General features: G+C 33.7%; 1 protein-coding gene across 1 annotated transcript in view; it reads right to left on the reverse strand.

The window, feature by feature from the left end:
• Positions 1-4,160: 4,160 nt before the first annotated feature.
• The window catches only part of LOTGIDRAFT_107278 (hypothetical protein), a gene marked incomplete at both ends in the record, with an annotated part of 39,935 nt that continues 21,447 nt past the window's right edge, over positions 4,161-22,648 (reverse strand). The window contains 18 exons of the mRNA XM_009064047.1: positions 4,161-4,279; positions 4,739-4,848; positions 5,634-5,725; positions 14,470-14,540; positions 14,832-15,034; positions 15,297-15,424; positions 16,060-16,245; positions 17,169-17,306; positions 17,705-17,834; positions 18,375-18,595; positions 18,795-18,882; positions 19,428-19,673; positions 20,018-20,195; positions 20,463-20,594; positions 20,616-20,830; positions 21,181-21,269; positions 21,788-21,969; positions 22,260-22,496. Coding sequence (XP_009062295.1) covers positions 4,161-4,279; positions 4,739-4,848; positions 5,634-5,725; positions 14,470-14,540; positions 14,832-15,034; positions 15,297-15,424; positions 16,060-16,245; positions 17,169-17,306; positions 17,705-17,834; positions 18,375-18,595; positions 18,795-18,882; positions 19,428-19,673; positions 20,018-20,195; positions 20,463-20,594; positions 20,616-20,830; positions 21,181-21,269; positions 21,788-21,969; positions 22,260-22,496 — 2,765 coding nt within the window. The remainder of the gene's footprint in view (positions 4,280-4,738; positions 4,849-5,633; positions 5,726-14,469; positions 14,541-14,831; positions 15,035-15,296; positions 15,425-16,059; positions 16,246-17,168; positions 17,307-17,704; positions 17,835-18,374; positions 18,596-18,794; positions 18,883-19,427; positions 19,674-20,017; positions 20,196-20,462; positions 20,595-20,615; positions 20,831-21,180; positions 21,270-21,787; positions 21,970-22,259; positions 22,497-22,648) is intronic.

Here is a 22,648-nt window from a genome sequence, read left to right on the forward strand (position 1 = left end):
CAACCCAGACGTCATGTGATGACTGGTGTTCTGTAAATAGACAACAGGACAACAGTAAACCACTCACTAGAACACAACCCAGACGTCAGGTGATGACTGGTGTTCTGTAAACAGACAACATGGCAACAGTTTCCCCACTCAGTAGAATACAACCCAGACGGCATGTGATGACTAGTGCTCTGTAAAAAGACAAGAAGACAACAGTTAACCACTCACTAGAACACAACCCAGACGTCAGGTGATGACTGGTGTTCTGTAAACAGACAACAGGACAACAGTTTCCCCACTCACTATAACACAACCCAGACGTCAAGTGATGACTGGTGTTAAACAGTCTTTAGTGACTACAGGGTTGCACAATATAGCTAATAGAGTGAAACGTCAAGTCAGACACGATATTTCGGTGAAATATTATCCGATCATCGCGAAAATCAATAGGTATCATCTTCATAATGACATTGACACACAAAATAAAAATCAAAAAAATCTGTAAAAAATTGTAGCCTGTAGAGTGAGCACGAGTTGCACAATATAGCTAATAGAGAAAAACGTCAAGTCAGACACGATATTTCGGTGAAAAATTATCCGATCATCACGAAAATCCATAGGGATCATCTTCATAATGACATTGACACACAAAATAAAAATCAAAAGAATCCATAAAGAACTGTAGCCTGTAGAGTGAGCACGAGCCAAATGTGAACGGACGGACGGACGGACCGACGGACCGACGGGGTGATTACAATATACGCCCATTTTACGTGTGGGCGTATAAAAATATGTGTAAGAATTATGTTATCCAATCTGAATGATTATTAGCTATTTCTTGCCGGCTATTAATTGTTAAGTTTAACTTCGACCCAGCAGTTAATGCAGCCTAACTCAGAGAACTCCTACAACAGTGATTTCTTTTATTTAGTTACATGCAAGGTCGTAGAGTAATGGAGGCAACTGAAACGACGACGGTCTTTCATTCAATTGTCTGCTGCATTTTAACTTAACTTGGATTGCACTGAAGGCTTGAAAAGGGGCTGTTATAAGATAGTTTGAATCATGATCCAAAGCCTTAATGATAAATCCACCTAAACTTGGATATTTGAAACAGGATCCAAGGCTTCCAATGATAAATATTTTTTCATTCTGAAGTTATAAACCAACGTGGTCAATGACTGGTGGTCATTATAAAGTACTTATTATCCATCTGACCGATTACTACTTTGAATCCGTATTCAGTTTAATGAAGACAACCTTGAGTGGATGATAGCCTCCAAAACAGATACATTATAATAAGAAAATATAATACATAAAATTTTTCTCAAATGAAATAATTTAGAGAATATGCTGAAGTGAATACATAAAAAATATTTTAGTACATGTATTTATCAATGACTGCAGAACAATTAATTTGATTTGTTGACTTTCATTATTAATCTGAACGTGTTTTGCTAAACCATATCTTCAGATAGAAAGACATATTCAAACCCTTAATTAACGGATAAGTGGCGATGCCATGAAGCAAAACTAAAAAATGAAATCCAGATCTGCATAAATCAGATGGCTTTATTTTGTGATGTGTAGTTGGATGTAAAACTCCACTAATTCATTAACAAAACAATATAGATAATGCACAATATATTAGATCCCGGGCGTTCTCTCCGGCTTACTCAGATATCGCTTTATTGAAGATAATCTGAGACAGCATTATATTAGTGTAATTGTATTGAGATACGAGGGATGATATCTGTATAATACCTCGCCTCCAGATAAATAGCTTATATAGATAATAGAAAAGGTTGATAACCTTAAAAATGACATAATGCCACTTTAATTAACTCGACAGAACTGTGTATGGCAGTCAAAGAAATTAAAAATAAATCTGTCGAACCCATGCCAGAGCAACACAGCTAAAAAGGTTTCCCAGATGAGTATTATGACATCAGTTCCTGCTAAACTATGTGACCCTATACTAATTCAAAACCAAGACACTCAAAAATGTCCATCGATCCAGGTACAAAATATGAAAATTAAGATAAGATCAACCCTGTATATCATAACCCAGGAATGTTCCGAAACATCTGCATCTAGTCTAGTTCTTCTTCCAATTGTCGGTTGGAGTACGGCCAGAAAAACGTGGCCACATTTCACAGATGTTTTTCACAGACTTGACATAAATAGTGTTAGTGGAAAGATGGTATTACTGAACTATAATATCGGGTTTGAAATTATCACTATGCATTTTTGAGCATAAACACTAGTTGTGTTTTTTTTCTAATTTTTTAGCTCAAAAACCTTAACTTTTCTTATTATTCTAGTCAAACCAACTGTAAGTGGATGCCAGTTATCTGTACAAGTATTCCCGATGTCGAGTTCCAGTGTCAAGTTCCATAACAGAAGTGAAGCGGGATAAATACAAGAATTCATAGTTATAATCTCTAAATTTCTCTAGATATTATTTTCGTGAAGTAAGGAATCATCAGAGCTTTAAAGAAAATAAAGCTTTCAATTGATCTCTAGGGAATATTAGTCCTCAATCTACTATCATGATTAGCGTATAAACACTAAAGGGACTCAAATATGTACTTGAAAACTACACAGGATTTGTCACTTAATGTTTTATTTTTCGATTTTCTTTAGTTACAATTACAAATTACTTCTTACCATTCAAGCTCATTATAAAAGCAGGGTCAAGTTCTTATCTGTCCAAACATGATTTTTAAACCAAGAAGATTTCAAGATGACAGGGAAGTAGGCTGTTTTGGACAAGATGATGGAAATATCATAGAGCTGCAACAATATCAGAGCTGCAACAATATCATAGAGTTGCAACAATATCATAGAGCCGCAACACTATCATAGAGCCGCAACAATTTCAGAGCTGCTACAATATCATAGAGCTGCAACAATGTCAGAGCCGCTACAATATCATAGAGTTGCAACACTATCATAGAGCCGCAACACTATCATAGAGCCGCAACAATTTCAGAGCTGCAACGATATATCAGAGCCGAAACAATGTCAGAGCCGCTACAATATCATAGAGCTGCAACAATATCAGAGCTGCAACAATATCAGAGCCGCTACAATATCATAGAGCCGAAACAATGTCAGAGCCGCTACAATATCAGAGCTGCAACAATGTCAGAGCCATTACAATATCGTAGAGCCGAAACAATGTCAGAGCCGCTACAATATCATAGAGCCGCAACAATTTCAGAGCTGCAACAATATCAGAGCCGAAACAATATCAGAGCCGAAACAATGTCAGAGCCGAAACAATATCATAGAGCCGCAACAATGTCAGAACTGCTACAATATCATAGAGCCGAAACAATGTCAGAGCCGCTACAATAACTGAGCTGCAACAATGTCAGAGCCACTACAATATCGTAGAGCCGAAACAATGTCAGAGCCGCTACAATATCATAGAGCCGCAACAATATCATAGAGCCACAACAATATCAGAGTCGCAACAATATCATAGAGTCGCAACAATATCAGAGTCGCAATAATATCATAGAGCCACAACAATATCAGAGTCGCAACAATATCATAGAGTCGCAACAATATCAGAGTCGCAATAATATCATAGAGCCACAACAATATCAGAGTCGCAACAATATCATAGAGTCGCAACAATATCATAGAGCCGCAACAATGTCACAGAGCAGCAACAATGGCCAATCCACTTGTATCGGCTTGATAGTAAAATGCTGCAAAATTTTATCATTTATAGTTATTTCAAGTTTATATAAAATATATCGAACAAATAACAGGACATGCAGCATTCTGATGGTAGAAAAAGATCAAGTTAATCTAGCTAGTAGGTCTCACTACCATATCATTGGATATGACCAGATCTGAAGATTCATCGATTACCAACTCAACAGTACTGAACCATACAATTGATCCTGGTACCAACTACCACAGGTACCAACAACTATCTAGTCTGCAATATCAGTTAGCTGGAAGCATGTTATCTACAATTCAACCAACAAACACATTGCTGCCAGCTTCCAACCAAACATTAGGAAAGTATCATTAACTACCAAGAATACCAACAACTACCCAGTCTGCGATATCAGTTTGTTGGATACAGATTTAAACTTGGCATCTACCAACCAACCAGTAGAGCAGTGTATAGTTGCTGAAGATGCTGTAGTCTATGTTTGAGCTGTTTCTAGATTAAGTAACTGTATAGTCTCGCTTATATAACTACTAGTTTCAACGTTAGATTTGACTCCCACTAGAAATGTCTTCTGTAAGATGGTATGGACATGATCTGAAAAGAAACAGAAAATATATATAATATACAAGACTACAATTGTAATACATCATAACATTCACATTTCTTGCTTCCACGCTGCATTTTAATATGGCCATGATTTTTAAAAATCATTTTGAAGTAATGTATATGTTGTGCATGCTTCAGGGTTCCAGCTTAAGGTATCCATATCAACTCTACTGATTAAATTGTTCAGATTAAAGGCATATGATCCCCAGTCTATAACATTATGCAATTGACATGTCATCTGAACACTATAAAAGACAGGTATCAATAGTACATAAAATGGAATGCATATATTATGTTCTGAGATCAAATATTCAGGTTACAGTTACAAAATAGTACTCATTCACTTGTCTGGAACACCTCAATACTTAGCACTAGACTCAACAAGACTTCTCTTTAAATAGTCCTTTAAATCAGAAATTAGCTGATATATATTTTCAATTGGCTCACCTTGAGCTAGGACAGTAAACTCTGCCAGATTAGTTAAAGCTGACTGAATAACATCAGGATGTCGACTTTCAATACATTGTAAGAATACAGGAACAAACTCACTACATCTTCTATAAAATATAATATAAATATTACTAGTTAGTTTTTCTGAATAGGATGTCAAGTTATAAAGACAAATCTTGGAGTGAAAAAAACCCTAGTGCCTTCTGTTTAAATAATTACTACTTTAAATCTCAAACTAAATAAGGTTTGTTTATAGTCTCTTTAATGAATGACATCAAATGTTCCAAGCAGATGAGCATCTGATATCATCAAAGTAAACAATGCTCAAGTGATAGTCTCATCCAGGCATTGACAGACCCAATTGTGGAGTGGCATCAAGTGCTCTGGAAGGATGAGAATGTGACATTTAGCACTTTGAAATACAGCATGTTAATAGACATTGACTGGAGAGCTAAGAGTACATGATACAACTGTAAATACCACTGGGTTCCACTGTGTCAAACACTGTGACATTATAAAATACAAGCTGTCAGACAGGTTATATCACCCTAACTCTCTATCAGATAATAATTTTACATGTCAATATTGTCAGTATAATAATAGACAAGTTTATCTAATTCCAGAAGTAAATTGAATCATTTTATCATGTCCCAGCTAAAATAACTTGTATGAAATGAAGAAAGCTTCTGGCCTATGCACGCTAAAAAAAAACAACTTCGGATTGGCTCTTCAACATGAGAGATTTTTCACATTGTCAAGAACATAACAAATTGAATTTTTTTCCACCATTGAGCACGTTTCACTATTTTTGAAAATTACATAACTGTTCGAAATCATACTTTGTATATTGGCCTGTTCAATAATTTACACACTGAAATATTCTATACTGTACCTAGGGTTTTGTCGAATGTGTCTCATTATTAAAGTGAAGGCTGTATTTCTACATTTATCATTGACATCATACATCAACTTCTGTAGTTCACTCTGAAATATACAAACAGGGGAGATAATTAATATCAAAATAGTAGCAAGAGGTAACTCTGTCATACATCAACTTCTGTAGTTAACTCTGAAATATACAATGAGATAATTAATATTAAAATAGTTAGCAAGAGGTAGGTCTATCATACATCAACTTCTGTAGTTCACTCTGAAATAGACAAAGACGGGAGATAAACAGCTTTCAGCAACTGCTAGAACTACAAACAGTCACATGTACTTATTATCTAGAAGCATAAATCAAATTAACATTCATTCTTTCAGAATACCTGATACTACTTTTCAACTAGGAATGTTATCTTGGCCGTCTTAGAGAGTTCATATAGTTAATAATTCATTTTGGAGAATTTATTTGGACAAGATATCAAGAAATTACCAAATTTAAAGGGACAGATGTGCAATTTGGGGGGTTGATTTTAGTCTTGTATATTATGTAAATAATCTTCAGTACTAGAAATGTTACAAAATCACATAATTTCTTTTAAAAATACTACAAACTAGGAATTTTACTCACTATTTCTATAATATGTCTTTTCTATATATCACAGAGTATATTAAAATGATGAGTCATCATTTTAACATTCAAAAGTGGATAATTCTGGACACACATGGATTTGAAGGCTCAAATTTTGACAGTGAGCTGTGAACACCATTAGTGATTGGCAGAGCTATGAAATTTCCGTTTTTGAGACTAAAGTATTATTGGTAAGGGTGCAGCTGTCCCTTTAAACACATGTTTGATGCAAAGGGCAGTACAATACAAATTTACATTCATGGACATAGCCTTCAGTATTCAAACTGTAAGTTCAAGGCTAACGTTACTAATTTCTAAGCCATTGTCTCATTGGTCAACATATTAGAACAATTATAACAAGCTGTTTGATTGGTTAACACCTATAATCTTGTTATAAGAGGTTTGTTTATGGGTTCACATTGTTAATGATGAGACTGTATTACTGAATTAATGGTAAATGAGACAGGATGTTGACCTCACTTTATTTTGCAATAGATCTGATTTCCCTGGGCTGTTATGGTGATGGAGCTGCCATCAAATTCTTTACTCAAAGTAAGTCCGTAAAACTACTGAAATAATTAGAAAAACCAAAATTGAATTCCTAAGATTCCATTTATTGTTGAACACTAAAATTCTCGTTTTTATGAAGCAGGAACAAAGTTCTCCTTTTGACTTATTTGGACTCAGTAAATCAAAAGTGGTAAATTTGTAAGTTATGATGAAGGAAGTTACTCATTGGCAGCCCCCTTGAAGCTGAGTATTACATGGTACAAAATTGATTCAAGTTTCAGAAGGAAGCTTAATTTATGGCCCTGATGTCTTAAGATATATTTTGCTGCTATGCCAATTAAAAATAAAACTCTATAGTTCTCAACATTGCTATGCCACCTGTTTCTCAAAAGGGTTCATCAGGCTTTATTTTGACTAAGACGAGACAACATTATTGTTGTGCTGATTTCCAGGAGTAATATAACTGGTACCTCTGTATCAGCAGTATATTAGTATTATAGTGCTAATTTATACAATATAACTGTAAAACTTGTAACTTGTAATATGACAAGTAAATTCAAATGAAAAGTATTAATATTTCAGATATTGAGTATCATATAAGTAAATCTGAAATGATCATAGTATAGAGTCAATACCTGTAGGTCAATACCTAAACCAATTATACATGATGCTAGCATAAATAACTTCTCAAACCAATAATTTCCCAGTGGACTTGGAAACAAGGATACTGTAGAATTCATTATCAAACATCAGCATCTTTATCAAATAATAAATCAAATCAAAGGGATACAAACCTAGAATTTTCCTATCTAAATGAAGCATGAGAGTCTCACTGTCTGACACAAAAATCTTATCCAGATTACCTAGTGATTACAATCATCTGGCAGAGCCTGTTGATAGGGAATAGAGTTTGTGGCATTGTATCATGAAAGTACAGACTGTCATTGTGTTTAATAAGTTAGCCGTCTAATATCTCTAGTTTTCTTCATCATTAATAATCTGGTATTATAGGAAGAGAATTGAATTTTTGGAATTGTGGATTTGGTATTTGGTATTAGGGGGTAACACCAGTCGACTCATGGAAGCACTGAAAGTGTAATCAGGATTCGAACTGACAGCACCTAAAGCCAATAAACCCTTCAAGAAAGTCCAAATGTTGTTTTTGTTTCTGTTAAGGGAAGGGAAGATCAGCATGCCTCTATTGCAGAATTACCTTTCCGCTGAATAAAGTGAAAGTCTGCTGTGAGCTAGCTTTTATTTGGGCCTTGATAAATTGCAAACGCAAAACCACAACAGTTCAGCGATTTGCCGTGTGGAGACACACAACAGCTAACTAAAAGCTGACTTTTTCCCACAGTGGAAATACAGTTAATGAGCCATCTTATGTCAAGGGACACAAATCCCTATGCGACTATATCATTTAGGTCAAATATAACACTTTCATCACATTAGTACTAACACATTAGTAGTGTTAAGGTTAATTAGGTTCACAGTAACAAATACTTCAGAAATATAGTACATTATTCTGCACTGTCAACTGATGATCTTCATGATTCAACAAGACTTCAACAATCATAGTAACTGTATACCAGCCAATTTTATTAAACTACACCTCTTGTCTCTTATCTATCTTGACGTCATAAGCATCTAGATCTGGTTTCCTACCGTCTTCACAATGTCAAGGTATAAGGAATATAGTCTTATAACTTGACTGTATTAACCACTATTCTTGAATCGCTAAATGCAGCGACTAGTGAACAAGCCAACCATAGCCCTTGACAAACAGACTATAAATATTATGACATATGGTTTACTGATTACCTATAGAGGACTGATTTGCCCTATTGGCTAACATACAATCCGACCTTATTGTTGCATTTACAAACTGTGGTACAAGAAAGTTGTCTATTCCAGTCAAGGTATAAGACAAAGTTGGTAATAGCTTGACATTTTATTGTGAAGATGGGTCTCCAACATGTAAACATGGTAAACTAATAAGTATGATATATTGCAATGATGTGTATCCCTGGTGGTCTAATAATGACATTAACATTTTATCATGTGAAGGTTACTTTACTTACTGTTTAACATTAGTTTGAATCTCTTTCATAACTTAAAGAGTATGTACCAGATTGAAAATATGCTAAAACTTGCTGAAAATTGCTAATAGGATGTATATATCAATGAAGGAAAAGTACCTTATAAGTTCTAATAATGTGCAGTTGATATCCAAAAAAGCAAATTAGACTTTGATAATTACCTTCTGGTTAACCCAAACTTCATAATTTGTATTAATCAGAAAGGGCCACAAGATGGAATAGACTTGAATAATCAGACTCTTTTGAGTAACATTCACCTTTTATATCTGTATAAAACAGATTTGTACAAAAAATCATGTTATTTTATTTATACTTAAAGATATTTAAATCATTTCATTCTATAAATGGATCAGATTTATATGATATGGGAAATAAATAATGAAAATAAATCTTATAAGCTCCAGGATGGTTTCCAAAATGAGTATATATTCATCAGTGGACTTACCTGATGTCATAATATATAGAGATTATGTTGTCTAGTTATGACACCAGGTAAGACCAATGATGAAAGCTTGAGACTGTAAATTCACTCAGAATTAGTAATTCTTAAAGGGACAGATTCGCCATATTCAGGGCTTGATTTGAGTCTTGAATACACGTAATAGTCTTCAAAAGAACTAGAAATGTACAAAAATTGCATTATTTCATATTAATATAAGGATTTTAATTTTCTATTTCTATACATGTCTCTTATTTTTTATGACAGAGATTCAATAAAAGCATGTCATTTTTTTAACTTTCAAACGCAGATAATTCTTCATAAACATGGATTTGAAGGTTCAAATTTTAACAGTGAGCTGTGAACGCTATTACTGATTTGGATAGCTAAAAAAATTCCCATTTCTGACACTCAGATACGATTGGTCAAACAGATGAAGAACCTGTCCCTTTAAGTCAGACTGGTAATCAGCTATCATGTACAGACTTTAGTTAAACAGAAAATACAGAAAAGAAAAACCTTGACATGACCTTTTTAAAAACCAAAATCTATCCATCAATGACGAGAAACTTACAAAATAAATTGAGGTAGTACATCCCAATTATTCAGAAGGAAGTATAAAAAAATGGCTCTGTCAAATTCAACTGTCAATTTTCAAAAACAATTCATTAACAAGATTTAACTAACCCAGTTTTAAGTGTGAAAATCATTCTTCAAAAAGACAGAATCTATCAGCTGACAAACAGTTACAATAAATCAACCCCTAATCAAATAATACAGAAACCACTCATTTTTACATCCTTATTTTTGGGGTACTCTTATGGACTTGGATTTAAGAATTCGGTTTTTCTGTTGTATTAGCAACTGGAGTCCTATTTTCAGAAGTATATGTGACTATGAACTTAGTTTTAAAAATAATGGTCTTTAGAAAGGTCAAATCTTTTCTTGTTAAATCAGCAAGTTCAGGTTTTTCCATTGTACTAACAACTGAAAGAAATCAGACAACAAAGAATCTAAACACATGATAACGGTTTTACAGGGGACGCTCCCTTTCCCTGATTTTCCTGGATCCAGATCCAAGATTTGTACGAACCCTTATTGAATGTAAAAGTTCATAAAATAAATGGGTGATTAAGTCTGAGAAACTGGTTGATAGTGTCTAACTTCAAATTGTGGAATGTGTAAAAAACCATGAAGAAAATAATAATTAGATATTGATAATTGGAAATGAGTGTCATAAACTATTTTACCGCACCTTAATTTACTATTGTCTTTTTTCATTATTGACTTATCTCATCTGTTCAGTACTTCCTTTACTCATTAGCGTAATTCTGAAATGCTTCCACTCTATTTCAACATCTTAACATGTATTATATCTGTCATCTGGACTTATCTAAGATCAGATCTAAATCAAAACATAAAGATATAAAATCTCTTATCTGACCATTGTTCGGCTATGAGTTGAGCTACTGCATCAAGGGGCCAGAAATATCTAAATATTTTCCACATTACCACAGATGACAAAATTCACACCAAACATCATTTGAAGATGATGTGCTACTTGTCCAGCACTGCATTAACAATAATACTACAGAATTCTCTAAACTTAATCTAGTGACCTCATGAGACATTGGAATTTCATTTCATTTCCATGTTAGTGGTGCTCATATGTTCAAAACATTTCAACCCTTGCCTTTTAGTCTGAATATTGAAATTTTAACCCTGTAACAACTGGTCTGATAAAAGATTCATTGTCATCAACTTGTGTTTTTATCAAATTGCATCTTTTGGCTGTACAATTTATTAACTTGAATTAGAATTCATGAGAATCATAAACCAAATTTCAAATCAACTGGCCTGAAAATAGATTTAATATCCTTTAAGGGATTAAGGAAAGTATTTTTTTTTTAATTAAATTTGCATATAATATTCTCAACCCAATCAAACAAACTCCCCAGTTTTAGTCCAAATAAGAGAATTAATGAGAATAGAAGAGAATTAAAGAGAATTTAACCCCAATTCGGAACCCACTGACCTAATTATAAATTCTATATATCTCAAACACGTGCTGATCAAAATAAGATGGGTTTTTGTCAGTTTACCATTGAGAAGTAACGCTAGTAAAGCTCAATCAAATATAAATAAATCGCATTTCGTAACGGAAGATATCATGCTTTAGAGTCATCCATTTTCCATCAATAACCCTCAATCACCAGTCAGCTTCACACTATAACGACTAAATTACATGATCTAGCAAAAGAAATACTGATATTTTAACAATTTTTACTCTTCATTCTCACAGATTTTCAAAGATTGATGGTGATTCAATAAAAGGAATGGTAAGTACAATTGGCCTCATTGCCTCTTATTAAACTATTTTATTAGTTATATCAAACCAATACAAGAGTCCTGATCTGTGAATACATGATCAAAGGTTGATGGGCATTCAATAAAATTAAGGAATTGTTTGTTGAAATGGGCTCATTGACTGTATTAAACTGTGCTATTAGTAAAATCATACTGACACTAGTCCTATCTGTAATTAAATCAGATGCAAGTGGTAAAAATGGAATAAAAAGTATCAAAATAAAAACCTATGACGATCTACTTACAAAGATATATTGAAACTTGGTTTGTAGTTTAGTGAACGCCAGTGAACGCTACCTAAGTTGCTCTGAAAAGGTCGGCAGGTAAAAGGACCCAATAAGTTTGGTCAAAAGGAGCCAATAAGTTTGGTCAAAAAGGGCCCAATACGGTTGGTCAGATCCGACTCAATAAGAATCAAAAATAAAAAGAGATCTAACTGACTCTAAAACAAGTCAAAAAGAGACCCAGATAAAAGACAAGAATAAAATACTATAGTGGTATATTCTCACTATTATCACTATTACTAACATCCTATTGAAATACATTGATTTTTAACACTAGCTAGTATATAATTATATTTATTAGACCACTAATTAACCTCTGACTATTGGGTACAATCAAGACACTGGTCTTTGGCTTCTGATTAGTAATTGCAGGTTTTCTCCCCATGATTGACACAGTAATACCAAAAGAGAGTAGGGGATAAATCAACGTAAAATTATAAATTGACCCTTATCATGTCTCACAGACATTACTCAGATCTGAATTTAGCTTATTTACACCATTACCTTTCATACGTCAAGATCTACAGATTTCATCTGACAATTCTTCCACAAATACAACTAAGATCCTTAAAGTAGCTTTGAGAGTAAGCTTCAAATAGAAAAAGAACAAAATTAACTTCATTTTTAAATTTGATCAGGGTATCATTTATAAGGACATGGATCACATAGATCACCATTTTCAGAGGTCAGTCTAATTGTATAATGTTCACAGCTTACCATGGACATTTTAGTCTTATTAGTTCTGTGTACTTATAATAATCTGTTTTTGAAAAATTACATTGTTTCTGCAATTCAACTCAAACTAATCTTTTATGATGTCACTTTTGCTGAATCTGCTCCTGATATTATAAGAACCTTTGTGATAGTGACTTCATAAAACACATAGCTTTAGTGGAACTGTAAAAACCATAGAAGCTCAATGGAATATTGGTGCAAAACGATGTGCACAGTATCCCAAATACCAAATAGAAAACTTCTCATTTAAATCAGACTTCCATCTAGTTCATCCCTACATTAAATCAAAAACAAACACCATATTGGTATATCAGTGACAATACAGAGCAGATATTTAATAATATTCTATATACAAAAAAAATATTCAATTTATACAAATTACTAGTCAAATTAAAGAGATGTTCACCGTCTGGCTGTGTCCCCTGAAGTGTTTCCTGCAACACGAATCATGTGCGTCACTAGTAACCATCAATACATCATAAACCAAGTATGTAGACCCGCATGTAACAATGAGAAAACGATTTCCCTCTAATTCCTTCGTCAAACAAGGGAAATTTAGTAGGTATCAGGTGCTCTTTGTCTTAACCCGAGATTACTGGGCGAGGTTACTGGGCAACAAACAGTCAATATCCTGTTAGTCTTATGAAATCATATGTAATTATATGTTATTATAGTGTTATATATCAACTTGTGATATGAGATTAGGTAACAAACTTACAGCAAAGAGCAACAGAGTTTGGCAGATTCATAGATAAGGGGAGGCCAGGCTCTGCAATATTATGAAAACATATTTGGAACCCTTTAAGTGAGTAATGGTCGCTGAGTGAGTTATGGTCTCAGAGTGAGTTTTGGTCTTTGAGTGAGTTGTGGTCTCTGAGTGAGTTATAGTCTCTGAGTGAGTAATGGTCTCTGAGTTATGCTTATGGATGAGTTATGGTCTCTGAAAGAGTTGTGGTCTCTGAGTGAGTTATGGTCTCAGGGCGAGTTTTGGTCTTTGAGTGAGTTTTGGTCTCTGAGTGATTTGTGGTCTATGAGTGAGTTATGGTCTCAGAGTGAGTTTTGGTCTTTGAGTGAGTTGTGGTCTCTGAGTGAGTTATGGTCTCTGAGTGAGTTATGGTCTCTGAGAGAGTCATGGTCTCTGAGTGAGTTGTGGTCTCTGAGTTATAGTCTATGATTGAGTTATGGTCTCTGAGTGAGTTATGGTCTCTGAGAGAGTTATGGTCTCTGAGTGAGTTGTGGTCCCTGAGTGAGTAATGGTCTCTGAGTTATGCTTCTGAGTGAGTTATGGTCTCTGAGTGAGTTATGGTCTCAGAGTGAGTTTTGGTCTCTGAGTGAGTTTTAGTCTCTGAGTGAGTTATGGTCTCGAAGTGAGTTGTGGTCTCTGAGTGAGTTGTGGTCTCTGAGTGAGTTATGGTCTCTGAGTGGGTTGTGGTCTCTGAGTGGTTGTGGTCTCTGAGTGAGTTATGGTCTCTGAGTGAGTTATGGTCTCGGAGTGAGTTATGGTCTCTGAGTGAGTTATGGTCTCTGTGTGAGTTTTAGTTTCTAAGTGAGTTATGGTCTCTGAGCAGAGATGAGTTGATATTTGTAGGCAATAAGCTTATATCTTTTCAGAAATAGTGTGAACATTCAGACTTCAAATTTTACTTCAAACAATTTGCTTGGTATTCATTTGACACAAGGTATATTAATTTATTCATAAAGACAAGATATATTGAAAGATATTCAGTGTATCACTAAAAGAATTGTGTATAGGCTATGGTTTAACTGTTTTATCAACCTACCTCAAAATGAGCCAACACTTCAACTCTTCTTTTACTAGTCTCATCTAAATCATGTAATACCTGTAGCACTTCTGAAATATAAATATTTTACTACAATCAAATATATATCTGGGTAGTCTCTCAAACATTTTCAATATACTTATGTCATATCAAGAATACAACAAATAATTCTATATTTTTCCACCTGGTAGTAATCTGTCTCTCACCATATGTTTAGTCAAATATTGAAGGCTTTTCTGCAGTTAAAATAAAATTCCCTAATATTTCTCTCTAAATATTTCTGTGCTAAAGGGAAGCTAAAGCATTTAAAGACACGGGCCATTTTGCAATCTTTAATCAGACTTCAATAATGAAACACCCACCGTCTAAAGATCCTTTTCTAAATTTCTTTAAAAAAGGAGCGAGCTGGGCTGGTGTCCATAAAGTATCAGAATGTAGAGTTGACATTATAGCTGGTGATTTCTCCCGAACCTCGCTAGCCTCATTCTGACTGTGAGGTGGTAATGTTAAACTGGCTAACAAGGCTTTTAGTTCTGATATACTAGGATAGGCTTGTGATACAGCGCTGGAATTACAAATGGTATAAACTTGTATATAAGAATGGAAAGCCAGTAATCTGACTATGCAGTTTGTTGTATTTCACGCTCCAAACAACAAAAACTGATTGAAAAAAGCAAAATGCACCTTTAAACTTGAAGCTTGGTAATTATTCGACAATAATTTGCCTCAATGTGACTGTTATATATTTATTGGGTCATATTTACCTGTAGGGTTTGTCAAACTCGAAGTGAAAAAATTGAATATACTTGTCATTTGAATCAACTTACCTTAAAATGTTGACATATTTCTGTAATATTTTTCCTGCTTTCGATGAATCAAAACTAACAAAATGTTGTAAGAAAGAAATAAATTTTACAATCAATCCTCCCAGTTGTCGATTATCTTTACCATGTTTCTGAAAATAAGAGAAAATAAGATAATAGTTCAGTCCCAATCAAATCCATCAACAATAACAAATTCAAATATCTTCACATGTTTCTGAACATGATTGAAAATAAAGAAAAAATACCCAATGGCTGTCAAATTCAGACAGGAAGTCTACAGTCAAACCAGACAGACTATCACATTTATTTCAAGCAATACAATCAATTGTTTTCTAACCATTTGCTAAATTTGTGATTACATGTATTCCAATGGAATGAAGTATTTCAATACCACCACCCACAGACAGAAGGGTTAAATAGGTAAAGGGTAAAGTATATGATATCTGCCATGTTAATTTCTGAGATGCAAGTCAGCAAGTACCTGATTCCAAACCTTCAGGTCCTGGAACATTTTGTGGCTGACTGTCAAAAAGGGTAAAAAACTAACCCTATATATAATATAACACTTAACAGATGACCTACTTAGGGAATAAAAGGGTTGAAAAATGTTAAATTCTGATGTGCAAGATGGCAAATGCCGTATTCCAAACTGAACTATGCAATATCAGGACATGAGCCATATGTTGTTGACTGTGAAAACAGTAAATCAAAGACCCTAGGTTATATAATCAACAGTTCTTATATAATCCATATTAAAATAACTTACATCAATAAGATTAAAATAAGCATCATAGATAAGTTGTAGAGCTGATATCTGACAGTTAAATATATGAGGTTGTAGAATATCTAATATACCCAATACATGGGAGAATAACAGTAAATAATTCTGGTTACGGAACTCTGTAAAATTTAATGCTGTACGCCCTTGTAATAAAGCTGCTATCATCGGTAACTGTCTGCAATTGAAAATGTAATTTTGTCAAATTGAAGCATTCTCAATCCCTGAAGAATATTTCTATTGAATCTGATGTGATATGTCTGAGTTGTATTCAGTAGTGAATTTAATCTTGTTGTTTAGTAGAAGTTTAGAAGATTTGTCATACAAATTCAAGTGAATAGGGAATTGTATTATTTGTCAACAAGCTGGAAGAATCATGATGCACTCTTTCATGTTTTGATCAACAAAATTTCTAGTTACATAACTTCATTTCAATTTAATGCATTTCAGAATTTCAGACTCAATAAAATGAAAGTATCAGATATGAGATATTATCATAGGAAACCTAACTTTTCTGTGAACCTACAAACAAAAAACTAACACAGATCAGATAAAGTTATAATGAAATACTGTAAGCAGAAAGGTTAATATGACAAAATTTAAATTTATTTTTGTAATTGAGCAATGAAAAGAAGAAAATGCTGAAATAATTCCAAATTTCTTTGTGTCAATTTTGAAAGTTCAAAATCCACAATAATCTTAGAGTGACATTTAGAGGTAGAGATCAGATTTAACAACAGAACACAATTTTATTGTAAAATAATCCATAATTTTCCAATATTTCCTCATTTCATTTTTTCATAGTAAATTGTCTTGTAAAATACTACTTAGGAACAGTATACCATATAATTGTGTTCCGTTATTTATTATCTACAACATATTGGAATACCAACTTATATCTTTACATAGGGGAAAATATTTTCTTCTTTACTAATTTAATAAAGAGCTTTTTGTTCAGGTGGCTTTAGTCCAGGTCAGTTTTGTCCGAATGGCTCTTTTTCCAAGGTGACTTTTTTTCTGAAAGGGCTTTTTCAGCCATTCTAACACATCTGTCTGATGTCTAGGACTACAACTAGTCTAATATTGAACACCAATACTAACCTGAGTATTAAGAGAGGGTGTTCAGAAGCTAGTTTACGACAAGCTATATTAGCATCATACATCTTACTTTCAGCCATTTTACCAGCTTTAGCCTCACCTAGAGCTGTTATTAACCGGTGAGATATTACATCCAACTGAAAGAAAAATCATAACATAGCTCAACAATTGTTACTGGCAAGGCAGAGTTTTCTAACCATTCCAGAACACCTTACACCGATCTGTGACTGGGTTTCCCAATAGAATGCTGGCCAGGTATCTTAGACATAGTTTTAGAAGATAAGAACTTTGGATATCCTAGCGTTTAGATCATTTTGAGAATAAGTAACCTGGTAAGGTAATTTATCATCGATAATAAACTATTAGTTATATTATTCTGTTATTTTCTGAAAATGCATTAGAAAAACACACCTTCTTATTTCTATTACCCCGTATCAGGATAAATATTGTTTTATGGCCCAGATTATATCTGTGAATATGTATTGTGTGATGACATGTTTGGAGTTACTCAGCACTAGTTAAAAACATAACTAACCTGACTCTTGCCTCTATCTGATTCATAAACTTGAGATAAGAAGAGTTGAGAATTAGATATCCATGATAGTAGATAGGGAAACTGTAGATAAAGTTCTAATAGTAGTTTCTCATATACTGCTTTCTTAGGACTAAAAAATATACAACTAGTACTGAATGTAAATGTAAAATAAAATATTACAACTTTGAACATTTTTACATAGAAATTTGTCTATTTGAGCAAAAGGATTGAGTAAAGCTGCCATTGGAAAAACGAACACCGGAGCCCATGACAAAATAATAACTGTTGCAGTGTATTTTTTTGTATGGTTTAAATGTGGATAAAAATCTCATTACCCAATAAAAAACAAAATTAAAATATGACATAGATTTGAGCAAAACATGAAAAATGCTCAATGAAAATGACAAAAAACTTTTGTGCTGTTTTACTGTCAATTGTTGGTTGGTTGGTAGATAACAAGTTAACATTCGCTTCCAGCAGATGCTGATATCGCAAACAAGGTAGTTGTTGGTAGTCGTAGTAGTTGGTAGTTGGATTGGTTCGACTGGATGATCTGTGCTGTTGGTTTGGTAATTCGAGAATTTGTGATATCCAGTCGGGTCAAACAACATGGTGGAGAGATGTGGCGCTGTCAAATGCTCTATTAAACCCCTTTTAAAGGTAAACCTACCTATCACCAGCTATCTGTTTCTGTATATGTTGTACAACTAGTCTTACTCTAGTATCATCATGACATAAACAGGCTTCTAATAACTCCATACGGCAACTCATATCTAGTTTCTCATTGGTTGAATTCTGGTCATGTGATGTGAACACCTCCTCTATGATATAATCTACCACTGTAAGAATCTGTTTTTGGTTTAAGCCAAGAACATCATCCTGGAGCTCATTCTGAAAGGGAAGGAAATTATTGCTCACTTATTGATAATCACCCCCATGATGTTGTATCACCTTGTTTCAATGGGAGAATGTTTTATAAAACAATTCTTATTTTAGACTCCTTGTTTAACTCAATAAACAACTGCTCAGATCACAATTATTGATTGCAAGATCAAACATTTTGCGGTAAAACTTTACAATAAAAACCTACCCTTTTTGATGTTTGGTCTCTACCCTGCCATATTTTAGGAATATGAAGACATGCCCATAGAAAATCTAACACAGATGATGCGTCATAGCTGAAATTACAATAATTTTTGTTAAATTTTAATGTTTAACAATGGCATGAATCTAGAGTTTTTTTTGTTTCTGGCCCTAAATATGCCCGATATCCCTTCTGAATATCATTTCTAATGACAAGAAGAACCAGATTTGCTAGGCTGGATCGTAGATTTTCAACAACAGGGACATGTCCAAGGTGGAGACATTTGCACTTTTCTTTGGGGACATTTGATGTGTCACAGCCAGTCACATGCTGTGAAAAATAAAAACTTTCCAACTACAATATATAAAACATCTCATATGATGACTACACTATATACAGCCTAAATTAACATTGTCTAGGAGTACTCAGAAAATTATTACTATCAAAATATGCGAGAACGTGCCTGGTATCTAATCATAGATACACTTTCGAAATTTAGGGACTTCACTGGGCTAGATTATAGTCAGAGCATCAAGACTTGCATGGTTTTATCAACAGTCAATATAACATGTTTGTTTATGTTTTGAAATGAACCTGAAGGGTATAAATATCCTGATCTTATTGTGTTTATCTATATACCTGGTTACAGCATCTGTATCTAATAGTTCATTAATACATCTATTGAGGGTGGACCAACTACTCTGATGTGTTAACATAGCTAATAAATACGGATGATTCTTAGTCTTAGTACAGCTCTTCCCATTGGTTATCTTCTTAGCAAATATCAACTGTTTTTGTAAGGTAGGATTTGATTGGATGAGCTCAGGTTCTAATAATTCTAGCCAATCAATAAACAGAGAGGCTGCTGATGCAGGAATGGTGTTTCTGAAACAACAAATGACACTTTATTGTAACTCTCAAAGATCTAATTTTCGGTAATTTTGGCTTGTATGTTATGCGTTATGCAGCGTTTTGCCAGTTCCATATCAAGGAATGCTTGACGCATGTAGCCTGAACTGGGCCTACATCTGACGACAGTCTACGTATACATTGAACAACATGTCAGTCCTTCTAGGTTATGGTTGAGATAGAATTAGGTTTGTGATTTTGTTGACAATTTAACTGATACAAAATAAGGGGAGTTTGTGCTGTACCTACTTGAGGGGAGTCTGGGTTCTTCAGTCCATACCTGTATTGACCTGTTCAGTTCAGTCTACATTTTAGTTGACAAATTACTAATATAATAGTTCGGGTGTTTTAAACCATACCTTTGTTGTGAATGGAGTAAAGTATTGTAGACTAGATCACTAGCAGAAGACTGGGAGGATGAGTCTATTGACTGTTTGATTGTTTTATCTACCAGTCTTTCTAGTTTCACACTGCCTTCTATACTGTACTTCTCTACAACTGTAAATATACATTAAAAATATATTCAATCTGAATGAAAAACAATGGAATGGAGTCCTCATCCAACTTTTCTGCACTGTACAATTTATTTTTTAATTTCATTAATATTTTCAATTGATTAGATTTTAATTCTGCATTTTTAACATATATTATACATACAATAATTTTTTATTATTATCATCATAACAATTCTGGCTTCTACTCTATAAGTTTACCTATACACGTACTTACATGCAATAAACTTGACTGGATCAACAGGACTTTTACAGGATGTTGCTTCAGGAGCACTCTGTGACCTTTCACCTTTTAAATACTGACCAATCACAGCAGAAAAGGGTGAACTTTGACCTGTGTAACTATGCCTCAGTTTATGAAAGACATCTGAGAGAATCCCACAACCTTTTCCCTACAAGTATGCACAAAATTCAATGTTAACAATTCTAACGGTAAATTTCACTGTATCACTTTCAAAAGAAAGACGTCCATTGAAATGGAAAACTTTGAATTTGAATCCCAAGAAATATTGAATAATAATTTCACCTATTAGTTGACATCTGTTTTCTACAAGACAAATTCCAGTGTAGCAGATTATCGAAAAACTGAACACATGCAGATTGATAATGAAGTTGAAACCACTGTATACTTACCAATTTAGAAATGATAATTTTAAACAAGGGACAAGACCTAGATGATAAATTATACAGTTGACTGACAAACATTGGACCACTCTCTGATTGGACTATCTGAAAATAGAAACATGTTATGGTGTTCAGAGCTGTTAATGTGCTTATGGTTATGGAGGAGGTTTGTAGCTAAGAATTACATGGTGCAAAATTTTGGTAACATCCATTAAGAAATTGAAAAGATATAAAGCCTTCTTTTCTGTTCCTGACTTGGCTAAAGAAGACAAGAAACCCCATGCAGTTTGCATTTAGGACATACTTTTATCTATAACTGTCAAGAGATATGACTGTCTGTAGCACACACGGCATATTCCATCAAATCAAGAACAATTTCTAATAAAAATTTAAATGTTAATACCTTCAATATGACCTGTATTAGTTCAGAAGTCTTCTCTCTCTTGATAGATATCGTCTGAAATAAAAACATACACTAAACTATATGCTGACTTTCAAAACCTTAATTAAAAATCTGTACAGCTCAAAGATTCTTACAAGTGTTAAAGACCTTTGACTTCCAGAGAATTTCATTGGTTGAATCATTTTCTTTGTTGGAAATTATCATTGTTAATAATGTTTTCGGTTTCAAATGCAGAGAATTCGTCACAAAATTTGTTGAAGGGAAAAAGAAATAAAATATGGGCCTCTATATTTAAGGAGAATGGTTGACTAAGATTTTAGATTTTACATCAGGCTTTATAAAACGCCAGATTTTTCAAATATAGTGTACACAAATAACAACTACATCAATATAATACAGCCAATAGGTTTTATAATGTTCCACAAATTGAAGCTGCTTTCCAAAATCTGTCCAACAAAACAAAGAAAATGATAGTAAAGCAAAATTAATTTTGCTCATTTGGGGCCGATAAAAAAGATAACCATTAGCAGATCATCTTAGTTCAACTATACCTTGATTAAATTCTGTAAAAGTTTCATAGCATCTGATTGTGATGATTTCTGTTCTGAAAATATCTGCAGTAAAACATGAACTAATTCTGTAGGACCATATTGAAGACTGGATGAACTATCTGATTTAATTAGCCACGGTCTTCCAGTCTTTTCCTCTTCCATACTCTCATTTACTTTTCTTGCTGTGAAATAAATAATAAGAACTTATAATACATTAACCCAGTAGCTATAGGATTAAAAAATAAATGGTGATGTTGATAAATCTTGATATTGTCCATTTCAAGACAAATATCAATACAATATCTTACTAAATGTAGGATGGTTTTTACCATATCATTAATTTTACTGTTTTTGGTATTAATAATCCTGGGCATGGTTTCTACTAAACACAACTTAATATATTGCAAAAACTCATCAATTGATCAGGTAAGAGTTTTTGACAGAAGTGATCAATATAACATACCTGGTTTACGTGGACTAGTTTGAGTCAATAACTCGTAGAACTTATCACCACCCTGAGCACCTCTCATATGTTGTATTTCTATTAGCTGGGCCATGTATGATTTATCTACCACTGCCTGTTGAAGACTATCAGCGTTACAATCCATAGCTCGATCTAAACACTGTAATAACTTGCCCATGCTACTCACTGGTATACCAAATGATTGAATAAACAGTAATAGTTGAGCAGGCTCCAATTCTTCTAAAGCTAAAATATAACATAAAATATAACAAAATAATAAAACAGATTTAGGCCATACAAAATAAATAATCTGTTTTACAGGCCCAAAAATGCCTGATTGTTGCCTTAATATCAAATGTACATTAAATTTGTGGAAATAAGTAATAAATGTTTTCGCT

The sequence above is a fragment of the Lottia gigantea genome, assembly GCF_000327385.1.
Source record: "Lottia gigantea unplaced genomic scaffold LOTGIsca_6, whole genome shotgun sequence".
Classification (NCBI taxonomy): Eukaryota; Metazoa; Mollusca; class Gastropoda; family Lottiidae; genus Lottia; species Lottia gigantea.